The sequence below is a fragment of the Trichomycterus rosablanca genome, chromosome 2 (genome assembly GCF_030014385.1).
Source record: "Trichomycterus rosablanca isolate fTriRos1 chromosome 2, fTriRos1.hap1, whole genome shotgun sequence".
Taxonomy (NCBI): domain Eukaryota; kingdom Metazoa; phylum Chordata; class Actinopteri; order Siluriformes; family Trichomycteridae; genus Trichomycterus; species Trichomycterus rosablanca.
In genome coordinates, this window is record NC_085989.1 from 213,587 (window position 1) to 238,021 (window position 24,435).

The window sequence follows — 24,435 nt, forward strand, 5'->3', positions numbered from 1 at the left end:
CTTTCAGAATTTACAAGCAGCACGGAGTGGAGGATGCCGGGGACGTCCTGACCAATCACCACAGCCATCGAAGAGACACCCGAGAGGTCAAACCTGGCGGATCCTTTGACAAGACCGTGTGGATTGATGGTATAGGGGTCCCAAGGGGGGTCCCAGATGAATTTAAGGCTAGGAACCAGATTGTTGCAGGGTTTGAAAGTGCACTCTTTTGGTGGGTGACTATCAATAAGAATGTAGACTGGATAAACTATCTCTATTACAATCAGCAGAGATTTGTTAATTTCAGTGTTCAGGCCATTGAGGGACTGAGAGACCAGCTAGACCAGACTTCACTTATGACCTTACAGAATAGAATGGCATTAGACATGTTGTTAGCAGAAAAAGGTGGAGTTTGCCAGATTGTGGGGTCATCGTGTTGCACCTTCATCCCTAATAATACTGCACCCGATGGTAGTGTGACACGAGCTTTGGAAGGATTGAAGGCTTTGTCACGAGAATGGAAGGAAAATTCAGGGATAAACAATGAATGGATTAAGTGGCTAGAAGGGATATTTGGACCATGGGAGGGAGTTATTGCAAATTTGGTGATGTCAGCATGCGTGGGAACGGCAATTTTAGTGGTATGTGGTTGTTGTGTCCCATGTATCAGGGTGTTAATGGGAAGATTTGTAATAGATATAGTGAGTAGAGGAAGCAGAGGGGGGCAGGATCCACCAGTTATCCAGATGGTGTTGGCTGATTTGTCGAGATATCAGGTAGATGATGATGAGGAGGATACCCTTGAAGGTGGGCTGGAAGACCCACTTCGAGCGGCATAAGTGCTACTAACTCTGCTTAATTAAAGGTAAAACCGACCAGACAAGACGAGGAGAGAGGACCAGCACTACTAATCACACACCGTGATGAAGGAAGGAGACTCGGAAGGACTGGCAGAGGCAGACACTGAGGGGACTGGAAGACCCACTCCAAGGGACAGAAGTGGCACTAACTGGACCTGCCTACAGGGAACAACCCACAGCAGAAAAGCCCGACAAAACCGACTATGTGGAAGAAGAGTCCAGCGGAATCAACGGAGCGGAACAAGACGAGGGGGGAGAATTTAGTTAGACTAGGAGAAAAAAAAAAAACATAAACATATAGTTCGCAGACACATAGACCATCTTTGAAAACACTAGTTAAGTGCAACACACATAGTTTAGCTACAAAACGCAAGGGGTTAGTTCAGGATTGTTTACAATGTATATATGTTTGGTACTCTGCTATTTTTAGGAAATGTTTGTGCTGCTGTGGAAACAGGTAAGACCGACAGGGGAGAATCCATAAGACATTAGGAGTCATGCAGAGACACAGGAGCTATGGGCCCCTTCTGAATATCTGCAGCTCCGTCTGGTGGAGGACAACCTGAACGGACTTCCTGTGGAAGCTACGCACCCATTGTGTTTATTTTATTTTTCTTCTCTTTTTGATTTCCTATTTTTTAAATTACTTTATTTTTGATTTCCTGTTTTTATTATTTTTTGTTTGTTTGTTTCAGGGTTAGGAGCTGTTGCGATAGGTACGGTTCCTTTAGTTTAATTGGTAGCCTTTTTATTTTTAGAAACGTTTTATTGTATAAAATTCAGCCCAGTGGCCATGTAGTCAGAAGGGGTTAAATTGGGGGGTTGCTGACAGCTATCCTTGTCTCCTGGGATCTAGAAACACCTAACCTATAGTTAAAAGTTATTGTGAAAGCATTAAGATGCTTCCAAGGGGGGATTGTTAGGTTTTTAACATATCATTATTAAACATAAATTACATCCAGACCACATGGTCTATTGTTCAAAATGGCGGCTGCCATAATCTCTTGGCAGAGGGCGGAGCCTGGGCCTCTTTAGCACATTTCATTGGCTCCACCAGCAGTAAAGGAGGAGGAGCCTAGCTGAGTTTAAAAACTGGCGCAGAGAAAGATTCGGCCTCTTTCTTACGTGGTGTGTCTAGACTGCAGGAGAAAAGGAGCGCCGGCCGGCTTAGCTCTGATATATATTCACAGATTATTTTTACACTTAATAAAGTGTTTTAAAGAGTACTTTCTGGACTTCCTTCGACTGCTTTCTTCAGGACCTTTTGAACAAAAGATCTATCCTAACAACATGCTCACCAGATTGTCACTGTATTACATTTTTAAATGACTTTTTAATGAAATTTGCTAAAATTACTGCATCAGTAAATAAACGTAAAGCTCTCTGTACAGCTTGAAATGTCCGGTGTAAACAAGACGAATCATACTGCGGACACAATGGATTCATTATACACGACATCGTCCTCGTGACCTCAATTTCCAAACCCTGATTATCTCTGCCAACTTCAGATCAGATCGTTAGAAACAGATCTAATAACCAGGCGTGAACAGGGCTCAACATGCTGACTAAACCAAGTGAAGATTCAAGGTCATAAAAAGGTCATTTAAAATGAGACATAAACATAAACAGACAAGTTGCTCCAGTAGTTAAAGGCACTGAGTTAACGTGACGTGTTTAATGAGCGTACATTGGAGAAATCTGGAGAGTAAACACATGATATGATGTTCAGATCAGACAGATCAGATCAGATCTGCTTTTGTAAAGCTGTTTTCTGTTGGGTGAAAAGTGTTAGTGTGAATTTTACATTCAAATGTTCAGATGGTTTAGAGAATTTAGTGGTTTAGTTTCACATTCTGCTGTGTAAAATCAGAGCTCTCTCTGGTAGCAGAAGTTTCAGGTGAGTCGTGTTGCCACTCCTGAAAATCAGCAATTTTATGGTTTACAGTCATAAATAAGGAATGATAAAGCGTACTACAACTAAATAATAACCTTTGGTTGTCGCTGGCCATTTCTACACCTACCGTCTATTTACTTCTTTATTACCTACATTTTCTTGGACGCGAGAACATGGCGTCACGTCTGTTATCATCCAAGCATTTTACTTCTGTTTTTTTGGTAATTGTTGTGATAGATTGCAAGATGCCATTCACAATACACTGAACAACAGAAACAGCAGCAGTCAGAAACAATAAACGCTGTCGCCAGACCGTCGGAGTCCGATAGTGATAGTGAATCAGATTAGACAGGACACTCTCTGGGTTTTAAAGACATTTATCATTTTTATCAGTTTATTAATACTGATTATGATCACGTTTTTTCTTTGTCAGTTAACTCAGGATGTTTGTTTTTGTGAGTAACTGTGAAAATATGTTACATATACGTATACATCTTCACAATTTTGTTGTTTTCAGTTACTTGGGATTTTTAGTACAATCTTGGATAGAATGGAGAGTGGCCTCACTGCTCGGTGTGAATGTGACAGAGCAAATAGAAACTGTAAATGACTTCAGACGTTCCTCAATATTTCTCTTGTAATTTTATGAGTTTTGAGTGAGATTTCATTATGAGTTCCTGTGTTATTTATAGATTCAGGATTGTATTGTTGTAATCCAGCTCAGGTTACAGTAGATGAAGTGAAATAAACACAGTAATGATCAGAATCAGCTCTGGATGTTTTTCTGAGCTCCATGATGGAGGATGATGAAGCTTCTCGGCCCTGCAGCATCAGCGCGATCAGTGATAAAAGAAGATCATTATTTCTATACAGAATGTTTATAATGTTGAGATAATAAAGAACACGCGGTGTTATTGAGGCTGATGGTGTATAAATGTTGTATAAACGTTCTATTAATGTTCGGTGTGTTTGCACAGTGACTCGGTCAGACCACAGCTGCAGACCGTCCTGTTTTAAACACCCGTATTCGGGCAAATCCCGCCTTCTGAAAGCGGATTGGCTGCTAGATACAGAATCTAGAATTCTGATTGACGGATAGTTTGCGAGACTGAAGGATCAACCAATCAGAGCGCAGCTGAGAAACCGCTGTATTCTCTACTGTATTCACGCTCATGAAAAACTTCACACTCGGTTATTAAAATTAAATTATTTAAAATGTGTCGTTTGTTGTGGTCATTATTTCATTATCTATGAATATTATTATAATAATCTGAGAGGAAAAATATTTAGACACGATCATAAAGTTTAAATGTGAAGATTCTATAAAATAAAGTTGTAGATATTAAAGCTGCAAATCTAAAAGAATCTTCAGTTATTCTGGTTTTTAATTTAAAAGCTGCTGTGATCGGGTGGACGGTCTCACACAGAGAGTCTCTGCACGCTGAAGCTGAAATCCTCATGGAACCACAGATCGTCCCCGGACAGGAGCAGCACACAAGATCTCACAACCTGCTCTCACACTCGTGATCAGAAAGCTCAGAGAGAAACCAGCAGGATGATCAGAAAGCAGCAGGAACAGACAGAGCCGATACATGTCAGCTGATAGCACCGCTGAGATTTAAACCTGGATCTTAGAGTTGGTGGGCCAGTGTAAAAAACTGCTGTAGCACCTCCTAGTAAATTATATATAAACTCAAATATTATAGAAAATACATAACAAAAGCAGTTTTTGTTCAATGTTTCACTTTGTTGTTTGAAGAATTGTGAAGAGAAATTTAATAGTAAAAATGATCTTTAATGATTTAATGCAAGAACAATAATAATAATAAAAACAACAACAATGATAATATAATAATAATAATAATAATCTTCTTCTTGTTCCTCAGCCTTTGTCCCGTTTTTTTCGGTTATGGGGTCGGCATTTCCGGCTTCTTCCTGTTAGGGGTCGCCGGCGGGATTTGGCACAGTTTTACGCCGGATGCCCTTCCTGACACGACCCTCCCTATTCATCCGGGCTTGGGACCGGCACTACTACTGGTCTGTGCACCCCAGCGGCTAGGTAACTATGTCTCCAATTAGCCTAGCGGCATGTCTTTGGACTGTGGGAGAAAACCGGAGCACCCAGAGGAAACCCACACGGACACGGGGAGAACATGCAAACTCCACACAGAAAGGACCCAGACCGCCCCACCCGGGGATCGAACCCAGGACCTTCTTGCTGTGAGGCGACAGTGCTACCCGAGCCACCGTGCCGCCCAATTATAATATAATAACAATAATATTAATAATAAGCAAAATAGTAATAATAATATTATAATAATAATAATAATAACAATAATAATAATATTACCAGTAATAATAATAACAGTAATTATAATATAATATTAATAATATAATAACATAAATATAAACACCAACAATAATAATGATAATATATTAATAATGATAATAATATAATAATAATATAATAACAATAATAATATAATAACATAAATATAAACACAGACAATAATAATGATAATATATTAATAATGATAATAATATAATAATATTATAATAACAATAATAATAATAATAATAATAATAATATAATAATAATATAATAACAATAATAATATAATAACATAAATATAAACACCGACAATAATAATGATAATATATTAATAATGATAATAATATAATAACAATAATAATATAATAACATAAATATAAACACCGACAATAATAATGATAATAATATAATAATAATATAATAACAATAATAATATAATAACATAAATATAAACACCGACAATAATAATGATAATATATTAATAATGATAATAATATAATAATAATAATATAATAACAATAATAATAATAATAATAATAATATAATAATATAATAATAAAATAACGCATTGAACCAATCAGAGTGGGGGGCGGGACATGGCGGAATGCGGGTGTGTTTTGTAGGCGCTTCGGGGGAGAAACGGCGGCGCTTCTGCAGGAAACCTGATGATGTTGATGATGGAGAGAAAATAAAGAGAAATAAAGTCAGTGAGAATCTGATAGCAGTGAGTCTTGATCTGTTTCACTGCAGTCGGTGAGTAAACGCTTTTATTACTCAGTAAAAGACCGTGATGATGATCGGGAATGTGATCGCTTATTCCGCCGCGCCGCCACACAAGCTTTGTGTGACTAATGCTAATGCTAACAGCGGCTAGTGCAATAGCACTGACACTGCACAGTCAATTTAGCGTCTCATTCTCTACAGGAATGTTCCGTAGATTCTTTTAATTTTATTTTAATTCGTTTTAGGTTCGTATTAGAAATGAAATGCGTTTTTAGGTGTAATTATTTGTTTACCTCAGTGCGGGGGTGTGTGCTAGCGATGCTATCGGTTAGCATTCGCGCTACACCCACAAAGCCAACAGGGTGCGGTATAAAAAAATCACATTCAGGACGTGTTATAGGAGTTCATAAGTTTTTAATAATAAACACTGACTGTATTTATAATAAGTGATTTAATTTATACGTATATATATAGCTGTGTTCTGTATAAATGGATCCAGGCTAAACTGAGTTAGCATCTAATGTGTTTTTTTCCCCTGAGAAAACAATCCGGCGGCGGGAAAATGAATTTGCTCTTTTATAATATTTATAATGAATGTTAATAAGCTATTGAGAAATAAAAACTGATGAATTATGAATGAATTGAGGGTAGTTTGAGCTGAACGGTTCCGTTCGGTTCGACGCATTTCGGCCTGCAGACGGAGAAAAATAACCCGGACTCGGTCCCAAACCCAGACTAGCTCACTACATAGGCGCCCTAGGTAGTGCACATCCTGTAGTCTGGTCACCATGGCTACCACAGGTAGTGCACTATTCCTAGTACAGGTGAGTGAGATTTGGGATGAAACTCCTGACCGCAGCTCTGGTAACCATTCGTACATATCAAATGTGTTCGGTCTGAAATATTATAATATATTATTTATTATCTTCTTATCTTTAGATTTAAACTCTTTAAAACTCAGAAGTTTGTTTTGCTTTATGAATGAGTGATTACACACACACAGATAGTCATGAGAAAAAGTAAGTGCACCCTCCCTCAGATCTGTGAATAAATCAGTAATTTCAGGCAATAATTAAACACCCCAGATTTAATATATTAAAACATTTAGGAATGATGTGAGGGGAAATAAGTGCACCTGTCCTACCACTACAGTTAGGAGAGTATTTATCAGTCAGGTTGTTACTAATGAAATAGACACGATTGGTTTATCAGGTGTTCTGGAGCACTCAGGTGTGTGTCTACATCATGTCAGGAAGAAAGGACGTCAGCCACGACCTCAGAGAAGCGATCGTTAATCTACGAAGGTTTGAAGTAATCAGACAGTCAGAAATTCTAGATCCTACCATTAGAGTATGTTTACAAAAAAAAAAACCTTGAAGATGTTGCTGATCTCCCCAGGAGTGACGGTCCCGGCAAATTCAGTTCAAGTTCAGACTGAACGAATGAAATGAATCTTATTTAGCTGGTTGGATGTATTTATGTACCTGAGATAAGACTGTTCCTAGCCGAACAGTCATTTCATCAGCATTTAACGTTTATACATTTTGTAAATAATCTAAATATAACTCTATATATATATAATAAATTATTATGCATTTAAATTAATTGACAATCAATGTAAACAATACATTTTGTAAGCATCTTATCAAAACCCAGAAGTCCTCATTTAAAACTACAACCCAGATGATTAGAACAGGGCTGAATTCTGGTTCTGGAGTTTTGACGAGGTTGCCAGATTTCAGCTGTGATCAGGGTTGTTGGGCTGCAGAAATTAATTCCTTTTTTACTGATTAATTGTATGTATAGTATTGTAATGCCCTCTTAAAAACACACTTCATATAATAAGGTGTAACTACAATACAAAAAACAACATAAAAAAAAAATGATGAAGCACAGGTGGTAGATATTAAGGACGCAGTTCAGCACAGAAACCAGGAGATAATTCATTATTTATACTTATAGTCTGAAATGTATATAAATGTATATTAACCTCGGTGCCTCCTGAATAAAATCTACAGAACTGGAGTAAAATCAGGAGTGGAACAGGTTCAGTGTGATGAGGTGAGTTCAGTTCAGTTCAGCAGGTAGAGTCGTGGTTCCTCTGAGCTCCTGATCTGATCATTTAGTTTGTTCGTGTGTGAACAGGTTTCATAAACCACGACTGTGTGGAGTCACAATTAAATCATCAGAATGTTTATTAAGAGCAGAAAGTCTCTCCTCATTCTCTCGCTGATATCCACTTAAATTTGAATATTTTTCTGAGAGCAGCAGAGTGTTCGGGGGAGAATAACGAATCGGACGAGTAACAGTAAAACACATGAATTCCATGTGACGTGTTTATTTATTTACTTGTGTTCAGCTGAAGACGGTTCAGCTCACATGTGATTTAAATCGGAACCATCTCAGGTTCTGCTGCTCAGAGATGATCAGGACCGGGTTCTGTAAGTTCTGTAAAGTTCATCCACAGCAGGAAGGAGACAGAAATCCGCGTTTCAAAAAACAGCGTTTCTACTCGATCAGAATGGTGGATGGAGAAGCTCGGTCAGACCTGAACCTGATCTGAATGTGTGGATGCTGACCTAAAAATCAGCACTGATCAGTGTTTGATTCCTAATGCGCCGCTCATCCGTGTGATGATGAGAAGGTTCAGTTCATTTCTCTGGATTAGTGAGCACCAGCGCATCAGAGCAGCGAGTCCGGTGTAGAAACAGCGTCCCAAAACTTTCACATTAGATTTTATTTCTATAAAGGTTTATTAAAGTCGTTCTGTAGATTGTAGGTGGACGTTCAGAATGTAAACGAGCTCCTCTAACCCCTCACCCACCTTTATTTACTCTCTGATCCTCCAGGGGAATGAACCAGTGTGTGTTAGATCCAATCCCACTGCTTTAATCATGACATCTTTATATCATCATTTCTTGATAAACTTTTTTTCCCAAGTCCCAGAACAACAGGAAGCATAAATACACCTAATGGTAGGTCAGTCTCTTCAAAACACCACAGAATTTTAGGTCTGCTCTGGGTTTCCCCCCTTTATCTCCTTAATCATGTCCAGTTCCCGATTGTGAATCCACTGCGACTTGCAAGGAGAGCTGGATCATCAAATCTGTGGCCACTTCTTCTCACCTGTTAGTGTTGGGTTCCAACATGGAGCCGGATCACCATGCTAAGCTCCATGTGACTTGTGCAGGGACCTGGACCAGTCCCAGAGATCTCATATCACAGTGGAAGAGACGACCAGTTCACAACACTCCACAGTTATGGTGTAGCGTGTTACACCGCTGTGCTACCCGAGCATCCTGATTAAGACCCCGTTAGTGTTTTTGATTTTGATGTATCACAATATATTTGTGTATATTAAAAGTATTTAATGAAGTCTGGTGTAGCAGAATGAACTCACACACTGCTGATTATCTACAGTAAAGCGTTCAGTGACCTTCCACCCAGTGCACCAATAATCATCTCATTTATTACAGCAACTCTGAACCCATCTGGAGTTTCACTACAACCGTTAACAAACTCACTGAAGCAGAAGATCTGAACGTTCATGCAGAACTCACCAAGTGTGACGTGATACTGTACCTACTGAACCATCTACAGTCCGTTACTGCAGCTCCTCTTCTGTCTGATATTGAACTCTAATGATGGGATGGAACTTCTGCTGTGGGGTTTTCTTCAGTAAATCAGTGGTTGGATGTCGGGACGGTGATGTGGACGGGAAATGACGTGCACTTTCTGAAGGAAATACTCTGCTGGGAATAAGGAGCTGAAGGTTGAGGGTCTGAAATCAATTTCATTTAGGATTGAATGAACACCAGATTCTGCCTCTTGGATTCTGGTGGTGTTCCTCAGGATTTTTTTTGTATTGTATATTTGTATTGGGGAGTTCTTTGCCCCCTCTTTCAATCTGGTTCTATTTAATTTGCTAATTGCCGCTGAAGACTCCAACCCTAAACTAGGAGAGCTGTGGACCATCAGGCTCCCACGTTGAAACAAGAGCTCCAGATCTTAGTGGTGGAAGGATTCCATTATCCAACCAGTATTGTGTGGACTGATCAAGACCAGACTGAAAAACATCCATCTCCATTAAAAGAATATAAATTGCTGATTGATCTACCTTCAGGTCGTTTTACCATGCCAGAGGTCATCTGAAGAGTCATGAACAATGCTGAAGTAAAAAACAGCCACGTCTGCAGGACGACCATCATTTAATCCTTAATGTTCCTGCTACCAATGTCAAGTGTTTATCAAGCTCAGTTTGACATGAAACACCAGTTCTAAATGTTTCTGGTGAGATTGATTTGGAATGTGTCCTCCTAAACTCCTAATCTCTTAATTTCTGAAGTGGATGATATCTGAATACTGAGGTTCAGGTGTGAGTGTACAGAAGTATTAAGTTGGTACAGGTTCTCAGAGCCTCCTAGACTGAACCTGGAAACCCTGTCCTGTATTCCACCCACCTTACTGCTCAGATTCCACCGTTCCAGTTCCACCGTGAGTGAAGCTCAGATGTTTTAATTCCTCTTCCATTGTGCCTAACGATGTGAGATTGGATTGTGGAATCTGATCTGGTCTGATGTTCACCACAGTCACTTGTGGTTGATGAACTCTAGTGAGTATCAGGTTTCTCATTCTACCTCCTACACGCCTGCAGATCTTCACATGGGCAGAAGAACCAGACAAAAGACTTCTGTTCAATACGTCCACGTCTGCTCTACACCAATCACGTGCCTCAAAGAGTCTCCACAGATCATCACACACCAATCAACACTGCCACAAGGAACCGGACGTTATCGGTTTCAGTTTGGATTCTACAGCTAAAGACGTTTTGATTGTAGTGAAGCTAATGAGCGAGTATGTTTTAGGTTTCATCTCTAATAAAGCAGCAGATCAGATCATCAGTGTTTGAATTTTACCTGGAGTGTGTGTTTGTGTCTTTGTTTTATAAAGCAGCACGATGTAAACAATAATGCAAAACGTCTGTAAATAAGAGTTTAACATGTTCCTTCATGTGGACTCCTGGCGACCACATGAACAGTCTTTCTCCAGAGTATCTTGTTTCCTGTTTGCTTTTCAGGCTTCTCAATGGCTCGTTCATCGTTCCTTCAGCAGCTCTGCTGCAGTTTAGCGATTAGGTAACACCAGAGAAAATGGGTACACAGTCAAGACAAGTCAGACTTACTAGTATAGTGCTTTACAGAATCCAGGACCGACAGACCAAAAACCAGTGGCAGGAAAAAAAAACTTAAAATTACAGGAAGGAACCTCGACAGGATCCAGACTCAGCAGGGACCTCCATCCGCCTAGGGTGGCCTGGAGGATCATTTGAATAGATATACATAGATGTGTACAGGAGCTGATTTGGACTGAAACTTAATAAACCAGAATCGTTTGCCAAATCACAGATGTACAGTTGTAGTGGAACCACAAGAGCAGATCATTCTCAGTCTCAGTCCGGTAACTAACCGTTCGTACAGCGACTCGATGTCCTGGTCATTGAAACTTCAAGATTAAGATTAATTTGGTGTAATTTTTCATAACAGAAGTAGTATTTGATGTAAAAAGCGCTTAACGGGGCAAATCCCTTAAAAAATGTAATCATGCTCAGAGTTTTACACCCAAAAACCGCTGACCGCTGCTGTAGGTCAGGTATTTAGCACTTGAAATGGAATTGTCTGTGAATCAGTTTGATTATACCGAGTCCTCTTTGAGATTCCTACGTCTCTGGCAAGTTTGATGTCTCTTTTTACCCTCTGTGTCTCCTCAGTCCCACCCTGGCGCCCCGAATCCGCCCAGACGCTCTCTGAACCGCCGGGATCCGCGTGGATTTGAAAGGCTGATTGGAGCGAAAAATCCGCCTCCCAGGTAAAATGGCTGATACCACAGAAGCAGAGGGCTGAGCCTCACACATTGCCCCCCCCCTTTCTTCTATGTTCGAGGACCATTTTATGTGGACATTCCCCCCTTCCATTTCAATTTTATCACCATGGCTATGCATGATATGAATCGTGCCAAGGGTTTTCCTTGCAAAGAATGCGACACGATATGCCCGAGTACACCTAGCCTTCTGGAGCATATGAAAGCCCACTATCACCAAGAAGCGATTGGCAGATTTGAATGTGAACAGTGTGGACGTTTTTTCAAGCATGCCAGTAGTTTGGCGTCGCACAAAAAGTCCCACGAGCTTGGCTCTTACCAGTGCCCAGTGTGTACCAGAACACTACCAAATGCTTTAGCTTTGAAGAACCACCTCCGAATTCATACTCTGTCTCCTAGTGCGCACGCTGAAGAGGAGAATGAGGATGGTGTTGAAGATAGGGATTATGGCTTAGCACAAGATCTTTCTGACGCAGGTTACCGAGGCCACCTGAGCAGCGGCAGCGGCATGATGACGGGCCATGACCACGACAAGCAGAAATCGCCAGGGTCCGACGATGCTTGGGACAGACCGTTCAAGTGTGACCAGTGTGACAGGACCTACCGGCACCACGGCAGCTTGGTCAACCACAAGAAGTCGCATCAAGAAGGCACTTACAAGTGTACCCTCTGTTACAAGCAGTTCAACAACCTGGCAGCGCTAGGTGCCCACGAGCGCACCCATTCCAAGTTCAAACCTCCCGGCATGTCCATGGGAAGCCTCGTTCCAGAGGCGTCCTCCCAACCTCGCCCCCCTGCCCTTCAGACGGACGACATGGCGGCTTGTTATTGCCACCTGTGCCAAGTTTCCTTGCCCAGTAAGACTGACTTTCAGGAGCACATTCTGTTACATAACGCTGCGTCGTCGTCGTTGGGGTTGACCCGTAGTTTCCCGGGGATAGTGCCACACAATCTCGGCACTGTCCGTACGCCCACGATCAATCCCTACACCCCTACTCTAGGCGACCCCCTTCCCCTTCCTTTACCTGACAAACGTTACGACCAGATGCTAGGTCCTCCCCTAAACACTCCCATTTATACCTGCGCGTACTGCGGGTCTGGACACACTGACGTGGAGAGTCTCAAACTTCACTATTTGACCCATGAAACTCAGCCCTCGACACACTCTCAAGAAGGCCCGTCTATTCTAAACTCAGAGGGTTTAGGTTCCAATCCCCAGCCGTCTGTATCCTCGCCCGGTGGGGAGTCCCGTGGCCAGCAGCAGTCTTCATCCATCGATGATGCTGATGCTGACCGCAGGTTCAAGTGTCAAGAATGCGGTAAAAGTTATCGGCATGCCGGTAGTCTGGTCAATCACAAGCGCTGCCACCAGACAGGCCAGTACCAGTGCACTATTTGTTGTAAAGAGTACCCGCACCTTGCAGCACTCCAGAGTCACCTACGCAGTCACAAAACCCGCCCAAATTCTCAAGGTATGAACTCGGAAGGTGATTGGCTCTCATCCGAGCCCATGACAGGTCTAGAATCCCAACAAAGCTTTGTGCATTCCCAAGATCAAGAGAACGGCACGTCGACGCCCATCTCCCTCACTGGTAACCTCGGCGACGCCGGCCACTTCGTTTCGGACGGCGGTCACAGCGGCGGTCTCGATTCGCTAGAGTTCCACGACCGGTTTGACACCTCGCTGGCGCAGGGGAACTCCGGCCATTCCCCTCTTCCGCAGAACAGTCGGCAGACGGACAGACACATGTGCGCTCAACAGGGCAGCATGTCCAACGGCTACATGGCTAACATGGGATTTCAGAGCTCGAGCGGTGCGTCTTTACCAGCCAGCAGCGCCAGCCACAAAGAGAGCAACAGGCAGCGGCGAGGGCAAGACCAGTACGGAGGGAACCAGGGAGGCCAGGCTAAGAGAATGGACAACAAAGATGAAGACGAAGTCTACCAGTGCACGGTCTGCGGGAACCATTACGCGAGTCTCCGAGCTCTTCGTAGCCACTTGCGCAGCCACGAGTCCAACCAAAGCGCCGGGCCCTCCGGATCTTCCCTCACGCCCTTAGGTGAGCAAGAGTGGAGGAGGAGGCAAGAAGGTAGTCAAGCCAACCTGCTGGTTTGTAGTGTGTGTGGCCAGACTTTCAGTAGAAAGCAGGACCTTCTTAACCACCAGCTGGTCCACGGACCTCCTCGACCGGGTGGCTCTGGTCAGGGCTTGGGGGGCGGCAGCTCTAGTGCTAATGGCAAAGTGGATGGAAGGAACCACATTTGCGTTGACTGTGGCATGTTCTTTGCAGATCGCCATCACCTGATCACTCACCTGTGCCCAGGCAAGGCGAGAGGCAGCAAAGACTTGAACGGAGCTAAAGGGATGAGCGGCGGCGCCGGGACCAGTGGCGGCGCCGCGGGTCATCGGCAAATGGCCGGCTCCGAAGAACGGCCGCACAAGTGCGACCAGTGCGGGAGAGGTTACAGGCACCCGTGCTCCCTCCTGAACCACAAGAAATCACACAAGACCGGGGTCTTCCGCTGCCTGGTGTGCCAAAAACGCTACTACAACCTGCTGGCCCTCAAGAACCACCAGAGGACTCATTTTGACTTAAAGAGGTTAGCCAGCATTGCATGTGCCCTATTATACTATTAACTGTGTAATTCTCTTTGCATACTTTGGTGTGTATGTACTGAGCTCCCCCGCTGTGCTTTCCCAGGGCGTCACTAAAACCAGAACTAAGATTCAGATACAGTTTTGTTAGGAGATGTGTTCAGTTTATCGCCAGTAAAACCAAACTGAGGGCAACACACACTTTCGTGCACACACACACACACACACACACACAACCTCACAGTGTGAAGTCGTGTAGTCAGCTCGGTGTGTAAGCTATCCACCCTGCGTACGGCGGTGTTCGTAATCTCAGACGCTGTTCTGACCAGTTGTGGCTCTGTGTGTGTCCGTGTTTTACAGGCACAAGTGCGAGGAGTGCGGCAAAGCCTTCAAGATCCAGAAGCAGCTGATCAATCACCTCCGTCTGCACGAAGAGCACCGGGCCAAGACCGGGATCCGCGGCCCAGACCAGCACCAGCGAATCCAAAACATGAACCAGCACAACGGCGCCCGTTATGAAGGAGGACCCTCCCAGATGCAGCAGATGCGCATGGGAGACCCGAAAATGCAAAACCCTCCCCAGATGATGGCCAACTACGGCCAGCCTCAAGGGTACAAGAAGCCGTACGCGGACGCCAGGTCCCAGCAGGTGGACGACGGGAGCGGGCGCCGGCCTTTCGCCTGCGACCAGTGCGGGCGCACCTACCGCCACGCCGGCAGTCTGGCCAATCACAAGAATCTGCACAAGATCGGCGAGTACCACTGCAACGTCTGCAACTCCACCTACCCCAACCGCCTGGCCATGAAGAACCACCTGCGGATGCATTTCGCCCTCAAGAAGTACTCCTGCCAGGAATGCGGCCGAGGCTTCAGGAACCCGAGGCAGCTCGAGACTCACACCGCCAACCAGCTCTGCAAGGACATGCCGGGTCCCAGCGTGCCGCCTCAGATGCAGCCTCCTCCTCCTCTGGGGTACGAGTGCAACGGATGCTCGGAAGGTTTCCGAACCGCGTCCGAACTGGCCTCCCACAGCTGCGGCGCCCAGATCCCGTCCTCCTCCGGCTCCCTGAGCAGCTCCGGTCTGAACCTGGACTCCAGCGATCTGGGCTCCCCCGAGCGTGAGGAGCGACCCTTCGCCTGCGACCTGTGCGGCTGCTCGTACAAGCACGCCAGCAGCCTGCTGAACCACAAGAACACGCACAAGACCGGCAACTTCAGCTGCTCCTACTGCGACAAGCCCTACACCAACTACATGGCCCTGCGCAACCACATGCGCATCCACACGCAGAAGAAGCGGCACATCTGCACCACCTGCGGGAAGGCCTTCCGACTGGCCCGCTTCCTGCGCAATCACCAGAGGGTCCACGAGGAGGGGCACGCCCGCTTCGCCTGCCCCACCTGCGGGAAGAGCTTCCAGGGCCGCTCCGGACTGGCCAGGCACCGCTGCGGGGACAACCAGGTAGGCAACGAGTACGGGAGGAAGGCCGTTTCCAGCACCTCGGCGGAGGGGGCGGAGGAGTGCCGGTTCACGTGAGTTTTTACGTCTAGTTGTTCCATGATTTTTGAAGTGAACTTAGTAAAGATCACACGGGTTTTTACGTGTCTATTACAGGTATATGATCTCCAATCCGGCTTCCTCGGGACCATTCGTGTGCCGGAATTCGGATTTTTCTGAAGTTTGGACAGTTTGATTAGTGGAGACCAGATAAGTTACCCTCCCACCCCTTTACTTTCAGTTAGCACTAAGCTCCAGAGTTTTGAACTTCAAAGTGTTTTTGTGTTTATTTGATTAATAATAAATTTATTTGATTGATTTCTGATCTTGATACAATTGTAGAAATGTTTACAGCTGTTAGCTTTATTATTGTTGTTATTTACCTGGGTTTTAAGGGTTCACAAACTTATGATGAACTAAAAGCTAGATTTAAAATGCACATAAACTAACGTACACTATACGGCCAAAAGTATTCGGACACCCGACTGAGCTTGTTCTACGTCACATTTCAAAACTCTTTTCAGCTAGAACGACAGTCGCTCTTTTGAGCAGGATGTGGGAATTTGTGCCCACTCAGTGGTACGAAGCAGCGTTTTGTATTTGTATGGCCGGGCACTGATCGATCAGTCAGTGTTCCGGTTCATCCCAGAGCTGTTTACATTTTCATTCACATTCTCAGCATTTAGCCGATGCTTTTATCCAAAGTGACTTTCAGTACTGTGACAGTATTTTGTCTAAGCAACTGAGGGTTAAGGGCCTTACTTAAGGGCCCAACAGTTTACAACCTGGCAGTGGTGGGCCTTGAACCAGCGACCCTTTGATTACTAGTCCAGTACCTTAACCTGTTGGTAACTTCTGTTGCTGGAACACATGAATTCAGTCATTAGAAGGGGGCGTCCACATACTTTTGACCATGTGGTGTATACACCCAGATCCTGGCACATTCTGCTCTAAAGGCTGCTATTAGGGTTTAAAATCCTGGCACTGAGCTAAATGAATGACTATTTAGATGTAGCCAGTGCCCGCTTTGGCTCATTCTGGTGTCCAGATTGGTACGTTTGGCTACTTTACATTATTTGGCGGCTGGATGAAAGATCATATACCTGTACGTACCTCCATATTACCCCCCCTGTACTGTACAGCTGTGCACTGATAGGTCCACATTCACTCTAGTGTAGCTCACTAATAGATCCAACAGCCAATCGGAGCGCAGGATTTACGTTCCTCTCGTCCTCCTTTACAGATGTGAGCAGTGTGGGCGCTCCTACCGCCACGCCAGCTCCCTCCTGAACCACAAGAACACCCACACCGTCGGCATCTACCACTGCGCCGTGTGCCTCAAGACCTACTCCAACCTGCTCGCTCTGAAAAACCACCGTCGCATTCACTCGGAGACGCGCCGCCACCGCTGCCCCGAGTGCGGCAAGGCCTTCCGCGTCTCCTCCCAGCTCCAGAACCATCGCCGGATCCACCAGGACGGCCGGGAGTTCTCCTGCACCCAGTGCCAGCGCAGCTTCCCCAGCCAGACCAGCTTCCGCCTGCACCTTCAGATGCAACACGGCCGCTCGCACAAACCGGCGCATTACCAGCATCGGAACCCCGACGGCTCGTCCGGGGCGTCCGACCTGGGCTGGAACTCCGGCCTGGACCTCACCCTCATGCAGGCGTGCCACCAGAACCCCCCGCCGAGGGAGCGCGGCCCTTCGTCCAAATCTCACGTCTGCGATCAGTGCGGCCGAGGGTACCGGCACGCCAGCTCGCTGCTGAACCACAAGAACAGCCACAAATCCGGCGCCTACTACTGCGCCCCCTGCCAGAAGGAGTTCACCAACCTGATGGCCTACAAGAATCACCGGCGCATTCACACCGAGCCCAAGCGCTACCAGTGCCCCGACTGCGGCAAATCCTTCCGCGTGTCCACGCAGCTGGTGTGCCACCGGCGCATTCACACCAAGGAGAAACCCTTCTCCTGCCAGCAGTGCGACAAACGCTTCTCCAGCAAATCCAACCTCAGACATCACCAAAAAGTCCACTGGTCCCAGAACAGCAGCAGCAGCGCCCCCATGGGTACCTCCAGTTTCCTATCCATGCCCTCTGGATCTTTTATATAGAACTACTGACTCGGGGGGGCAGAAGGACTCTGAGGGTTCTGGAGGTGCCAAAAGTGGGGATGATTTTTACTGGTATTTATTTTGACAGCAGAGCAGGTTGTAGTTTAGGTTTTAGGACGGAACCGTTACTCGTTACCCCCCTCAAACACCCCAAAAATGTTCCACCAAACTGATGCATCACACAAACACTCACGGGGGCGTTCGTACCTCTAATGAAGTGTTGATCCAGGAACCGTGCGTGTCGGTTCAGGAACTGTATTTACGCCCACCCCGACCACACACACACACACACACACACACACACACACACACACACACCTCCAGCGTTCAGCACCAGTGTTTCTCTGTACCAGGATTCACTCAGTAAGGAATCGGACCCCCCGTGTATAAAGCCGTTGTAGGATGGATGTTTGTGTAGGATTTAGATCGGACTGTATTATAGATCAGACTCGTTCTTCTTTTACTCCTCCGTCTGATCTTCACGTCTTTCTAACGTGTGTGTGTGACCAGATTCAAACCGTATTATTAATAATCTTAATTATTACGATGATGATGATGATGATGGACTCGCGGTTTCTGTTCTGTTTCATTGTAATAAAAAAAAAAAGTTTGTTTTTTATGGAAAAAAAAAAGAGGGAACAGCGAGAGAGAACAGCGGCACGCACGTCTGATGAGCTGCTGATCAGAACCCCAGAGGAAGAAGGAAAAGGGAACTGTGCATGACTGAGCGTGTTCTGGAGCGTGTTCTGGAGCGTGTTCTGGAGCGTGTTCTGGAGCGTGTTCTGGATGGTTTTGGTTGAACCGTGTTTTGGTCTCGTAGTTCTGACTGTATTATTTACAGAAACAGCTTTTTTATACCAACCTCACTGTAGTACGCTTTTTTTATTTATATTAACCCGCTAGTTTTAGGGACCCCCCCGCTCCACACGCCTCCTTTTATCCTTCTGTTATTTCTTTGTATTTTATCCCCGTGCGGACGGAGCGGAGGAGGTCGGGACTCCTAAAGAGCCGAGTCCGGCTCGCTGTAGTGACTGTACCTGCAGTTCTGTTTGGGTTTTATGTCTTTAATAATGCGTGTCTCGAATCGATTCCCCCTCGTTCCCTTGTACCATAGATGGGGGGGGGGGGGGTGTATAGACCTCACTGTATTGTTACTCCGTCCTCGTGACAGTCGTCTCCCAAAAAAAAAAAAAAAAAGATCTCTGTGCCTATTTCACTTTTAAGGGACAATTTTTGTAAACAATCACTTCAACAATCTTTTATTTCTTTATTTTTTGATTCCCTTGTATTTATTAGTGGGATTATTTTTATTTAAAGACATTTCATCCTTTATGAGCAGTACGTGCTGAGTTACTCAGTCCTGATATCAAATAACAGAGCACAGTTACTGTGTGTGTATAGAAATATATGTTCTATAACCTGAAATATAACACATCTAGGTGCAGTTGATTCCTTCATTGACTGACTGATTGGTTCACTGATTGGTTGGGATGAGATTCGCCCTGAGCGAGCGTTAGATTTACGTTTCTGTGTTTAACCGTGAGCGTTTTCATTTCTGTTGGTGCGTTTCTCTCTGTACTGCTGAATATAAACCTTTTTTTAATCTACATTTTTGATAATTCATTTCCTAACAGAAACTGGTTTGGATTATAACCGTAACGCTCTGAAGTAATAAAGATAACTAGCTGACACGAACCCCCCCGAGCGCAGGATCTGCTGCGTATCTGTGTGTGTGTGATCAGAACCACCTCTAATATAGATCACAGATTAAAGGTGCTCAATTTTAGCTGCATGTTTGTCTTCTTTTACTGTGTTTTTAATTCTCAGTGCTCTGGACCAGTGTGACCAATAATTCTGCACCAGTAACAGTAGGCGTCCAGGACTCGGCGGGTCAGGAGTCTGGCGTATGATGTTATGATATGATGAGGAGGAGGAGCGTCAGGTGTAGATACACCAGCACTACCTGGATCAGCCTGATGGTGGTGCTATAGAGCAGCATTTTCAGATTCTGATCTTATATCATGTTAATAATTGAGGTAAATAATTACTGACAGATCAGTGTTGGGTGCTCAGGCTCACAAGTGTTGGTTAGATTGTCAGATCTTTTGTGTTTCTAGATCTCTAGTTCTCTGTTTATAGATCTGTAGTCTCGGCGGGTTTGAGGAACAGTGGTGTACCTCAGTTGTCCAGGTCAGTCAGGTAGGTGGCGCTCTTTCATTTTTCTTCTTAGGCAGGTAGCAAGACTTTATAAGGATGTCAACAAGAGTGAGAGTCATGATGGACTGGCCTTCAGCAGTAGTCCTGACTAACAGGGGTAGCTCAGCAGTTTAGAGGTCACTGGTTCAAGCCCCACCGTTGCCACTTGTGGGCCCCTGAGCAAGACCCTTAAGCCTCAATTGCTTAAACTGTATTCAGTCATAATTGTGAGTCACTTTGAATAAAAACGTCTGCTAAAAACCAGAGAAACCACTACAGCCTGGTCAGGTCAGTCGCTGAACATCCATCACTAAGCATATCTGAGAGATCTTGAAGAAGATGGAGATCAGAGTTGGTATGGATTCACAGGTACATACAACAGATCAGTCCTGCTGGTGTTCAGCTTTAGATGTTGAGCTTCGATCCGTAAGATGAGTTAGGGTGTGTGGACCAAGTACTGAGCCTTGTGGAACTTCCAGTGGACAGATTGCATGAGCATATATGGATTCTTTAGGTATCAGGACTCTTCCAGCTAAGCTGTGACCTCCTGCCCTGCTGAGCCACTGGGTTTAGGGTGTAAATCATGGTAACCTGCTGAAGGCTGCAGAAACATCCAGGAGGAACCGAACTAATGTGAGTCTGAACGATCTGAACTGCTATAGAGCAAACTGATCGAGATCAACTGGAGAATGAACTGTAGATGAAGAGCTTTACAGAAGAACTGATGGTGTCTGGTGTTCTACAGGCTTTTCAAAAACATCTACAGCCATGTTCAGCTTGGTGTGTAGATGACTTTATCAATCTTACACCATCGTTTGTGATTTATTATGAACAGGATCATCATAAGTCGTCAATTTAAATCATTAGAACCAACTGAAGTATTTGACAGCAGTCCGGTCACTGCCTGTTTCATGTTTGTAATAAACTTTACATCATTATTATAAAAAGTAATCCAACACCCAGATCACCCTGAGAGAAAGTAAACACACCCCGGGTTACTGAAACCAAAATCTCACTTCTCCTAAACCTTTACAAACAAAGATCTCATTATATATTACATATTTAGTGGACGCTTTTATCCAGAGTGACTTACAGTACACAGTCCAAGCAATTAAGGGTTAAGGGCCTTGCTCGGGGTGCCCAACAGTGGCAACCTGGCAGTGGTGGGGTTTGAACCAGTGACCACCTACTTACTAGTCCGGTGCCCTAACCTCTAAGCTACAACGGCCACATTTTACAAAGATTCTAGGGCCTCACTGAACCACAGTAAGAGCCAGTACCTTCAACTGGAGTAAACATGGGAACGTTTTAAATCTACTATTAATGTCTGGCCTGATGAGTTTTTTTCTCCCAAATGTTTAACCAACAATTCATTCAACAAATTACCAAAGAGACGTGAAGAAGAAAACCACTGGTGCTCATAAATAAAATTAATAAATATTACCATGTTTATCCCAAAGCCTTTTGATATGACACCCTATATGTGTTATAGAGGAAATAATAAACGTAGATAAAAAGGTTTATCAAAAATTCCCAGAGGAGAATTAAAGATCATTATGAGCTGAAGCTGAGAAGTTCAGCACAGGAACGGCAGAAAAGAAGCTGAATGAAGCTGCTGGAGCTGATCTGAACCCAGCGTAGATGCTGTGACCTGGTGAGACCGAGTGAGAGGAGCTCTGATCCTTCAACACGTTAACATGTCGACTCTGTTCCAAAAATAAATATATGAGTTCAGTGGAGAGTCGTGTCTTCTTTGTGTCACATCATAATTTATTTCCCAGTAAGTCCCAGTTATGCAGCAATGGGTCATTAAAACGAAGAGCAACTACTGTGGAAATAAAACCTATAAACATAAATCATAACTGCATAAACTTTCTCTTGTTCAACTTTCTGTTTTTGTGGTTTCGTTTCTGTAGTTTGATTTTTTTCTTTATTTGCTTGTTCTGGTCTCGGTGCTTCTTGTTTTTTTTATTGCATCCAATTTTCTACCCAATCGCGTTACGCTTCCTCTGTACTGGTGCTGATCCTGCCCTGATTGAGGAGAGCGAGACTGACACGCCCCCTCCGACACGTGTTTAGTACCCGACTGCATCTTTTCACCTGCACGAGGTGAGTTCTTATGTGGATCAGCCTTGTGCACGGAGAGCCACACCCTGATCAACACCTTATACCTCTAATTGCAATTGCATCAGTTATGAGGTCCCGGCTCCAGCTCCCTACCTGGATGAACAACAGCCAATCGTTCGTGTAGCCGCCCAGACCAGCCGGATGGCAGAGCTGAGATTCAGTATGATGTATTTGAAATCCCAGCTCTGTTGTGCTAGTGTATTTTATCGCTGTGACACCTGAGTGGCTGCTTCGGTGTTCTATGTTCTATATCAAGCTTTTTATATTTCATATTATTTGATCCACCCGTTACCCCCCTCATGAGTCCCAGATTCAGAAAGAATAAAGACAGAAGGCGGGAGCTACACTGAACAATGCTTTTCTTTATTTCATTTTCATTTCATAATGTCTGGACGGGGTTTTTCTCTTTTTTCATATTTTTTTTCAAACGTAAAACTTTGTTGACACACTTATAAAAGACAGCATCTGCATAGAGTCGTCGTCTTAAAGATCCATGGAGAGATGGGGGAGAGGATCTGGGGTGGGGTAGAAGAGTGCGGGTACAGGGGTTAAAGTTTGGGGGGGGGTATACTGGCACGTCACATTAACTAAACAGAACAGCAAACAGCAGTACGAGAGAGAGAGAGGGCGAGAGAGGGAGAGTTAGCATGGTTCTGTCTTTTCTTTTTTTTACATTACAGTTACACACACACATACACACACGAAAATAAAAGACGCCGCCGCGCCAATCCCATCAAAGTTGAATCTCGTTACGTACGAATCGGAGCTTAATAGATTTAGCTTTTGATTTCCGGCCCTGTTATCGTCCGTCTCGTCCGGTCCGGGTGGAACAAAACTGCAGACGGGGGGTCGCAGGTTCACTCGCTAACGGACTCCTTATTTTTTATTTTATTTTTTTTGGCGCCTTTGCTGCTCTGCGTGTTTAGAAGCCCTTTACTGAGTATTGCACAAAGTGACACAGCTAACCAACCGACCCCACCGATCACCTCCATTTGGTCTCCAAATTCCACCCACCAGCCTTTAACCTTTAACCAGCCCAAACGCCCAAAATACTGCAGGACTGAACTGCACGTGCGCCATAAGGTGCGCTTTAAATCCTGCTGACGGGGTGAACGCTTTACTGCTGCACCACAAATCAAAATCTGCTAAGATTTCAGAGTAATCACTAATCTAACGTGTGCGCCGCAGGGTGCGCTTTACATCCTTTAAAAAGCTAAACCAGTTTAACGCTGCAGTTTTATTCCACCTGTGGTGAGGAAACTTGAGGGAAGCACGATTTCTCTCGGAGTCTCTGAGAACTCTGAGCGTATTGGTTCAAACTTACTGCCTGATATTTATTTATTGTTTCTAATTGTGTTCAGAATGGAACTAATTGCGTTTCTAATCTAAAACAAAAAGCTGCAGGCAGTCGGAGAGACGGAGCGACGGGTGGAAAAGTGCAACAACTTTGACAGAAAGCGCCGGAATTGATTTATACATAGACATGCAGGTCATTTTTTTATCTCTTGAAATTATTTACAATAATTACAGACACAAAGATCCAGTTCAATTTCACTAAAGCATGAAAGAATCAATAATCATCAGCTCTCGCGTTCTAAACATCACACGATCATTTCCTCTCCGCTCTCCTCACCGACTGATTATCAATTGTCATCATCGTTTCTCAGAACGTGACTGGATTTTCTTCTTTTCTGATGATGATATTATAAATATCTGACGATGTTGATGTGTCGCACTCCTTCAGCGCAGAAACTCTCTCCCCGACGCCGAGCGGGGAAACAAACTCACGCTAAACTACCGGCCAAAATAAAGAGAGATAAAAACCTCGAGCTCGCCGAGAATCACGACACACCCGAGGAGTCCGAGACCGAAAAAAACCTCCGTCAGGTACAAAACTCCTCAGAAATCAATAAAATATCGAAATAAATATGAACACAGAGAGAAATCTTCCATCCAGGTCAGCGCCCATCTCACCACACACACAGGAACTATTAGAACTTTTCCATCAGAGATAAATAATAAAATAAACTTTATATTGTCAGGAAGAATTGATAGGATCACACCATGTGCACATAAAGCTCAAGTCTGAACCGCTAACCTGGGACGCTTGCGGGCTCGGCTAGTCCTGAAATTAGCATCCAGAATTTGGAGTAAGATTTTATTACTCAAACACACACACATACACACACACACACACACGTATATATATATATAGAAATAAATAAGACTTGATTCTGGGATTTTT

General features: G+C 44.4%; 1 protein-coding gene across 2 annotated transcripts; it reads left to right on the top strand.

Moving 5' to 3' along the window:
- Positions 1 to 11,774: 11,774 nt before the first annotated feature.
- Positions 11,775 to 19,653, top strand: si:dkey-89b17.4 (zinc finger protein 646). 2 transcript variants are annotated; one of them, XM_063009228.1, is made up of 4 exons: positions 11,775 to 14,266; positions 14,622 to 15,791; positions 15,874 to 15,966; positions 16,998 to 17,088. In XM_063009228.1, exons 1-3 carry the CDS (start codon positions 11,775 to 11,777, stop codon positions 15,950 to 15,952), a joined length of 3,741 nt encoding a protein of 1,246 aa, XP_062865298.1. In that variant the 3' UTR covers positions 15,953 to 15,966; positions 16,998 to 17,088. The 2 variants fall into 2 exon arrangements, with proteins under 2 accessions (XP_062865298.1, XP_062865299.1); XM_063009229.1 differs by lacking the exon at positions 15,874 to 15,966 and having other exon boundaries at positions 17,000 to 19,653.
- Positions 19,654 to 24,435: the final 4,782 nt, after the last annotated feature.

What these genes read in the sequence shown, in the direction of transcription:
- si:dkey-89b17.4 (XM_063009229.1), top strand. Translation starts at nt 11,775, where the DNA reads ATGGCTATGCATGATATGAATCGTGCCAAGGGTTTTCCTTGCAAAGAA. An exon ending in ACTCATTTTGACTTAAAGAG is followed by an intron (nt 14,267 to 14,621) that starts GTTAGCCAGCAT and finishes CGTGTTTTACAG; the next exon opens with GCACAAGTGCGAGGAGTGCG. An exon ending in GCGGAGGAGTGCCGGTTCAC is followed by an intron (nt 15,792 to 16,999) that starts GTGAGTTTTTAC and finishes CCTCCTTTACAG; the next exon opens with ATGTGAGCAGTGTGGGCGCT.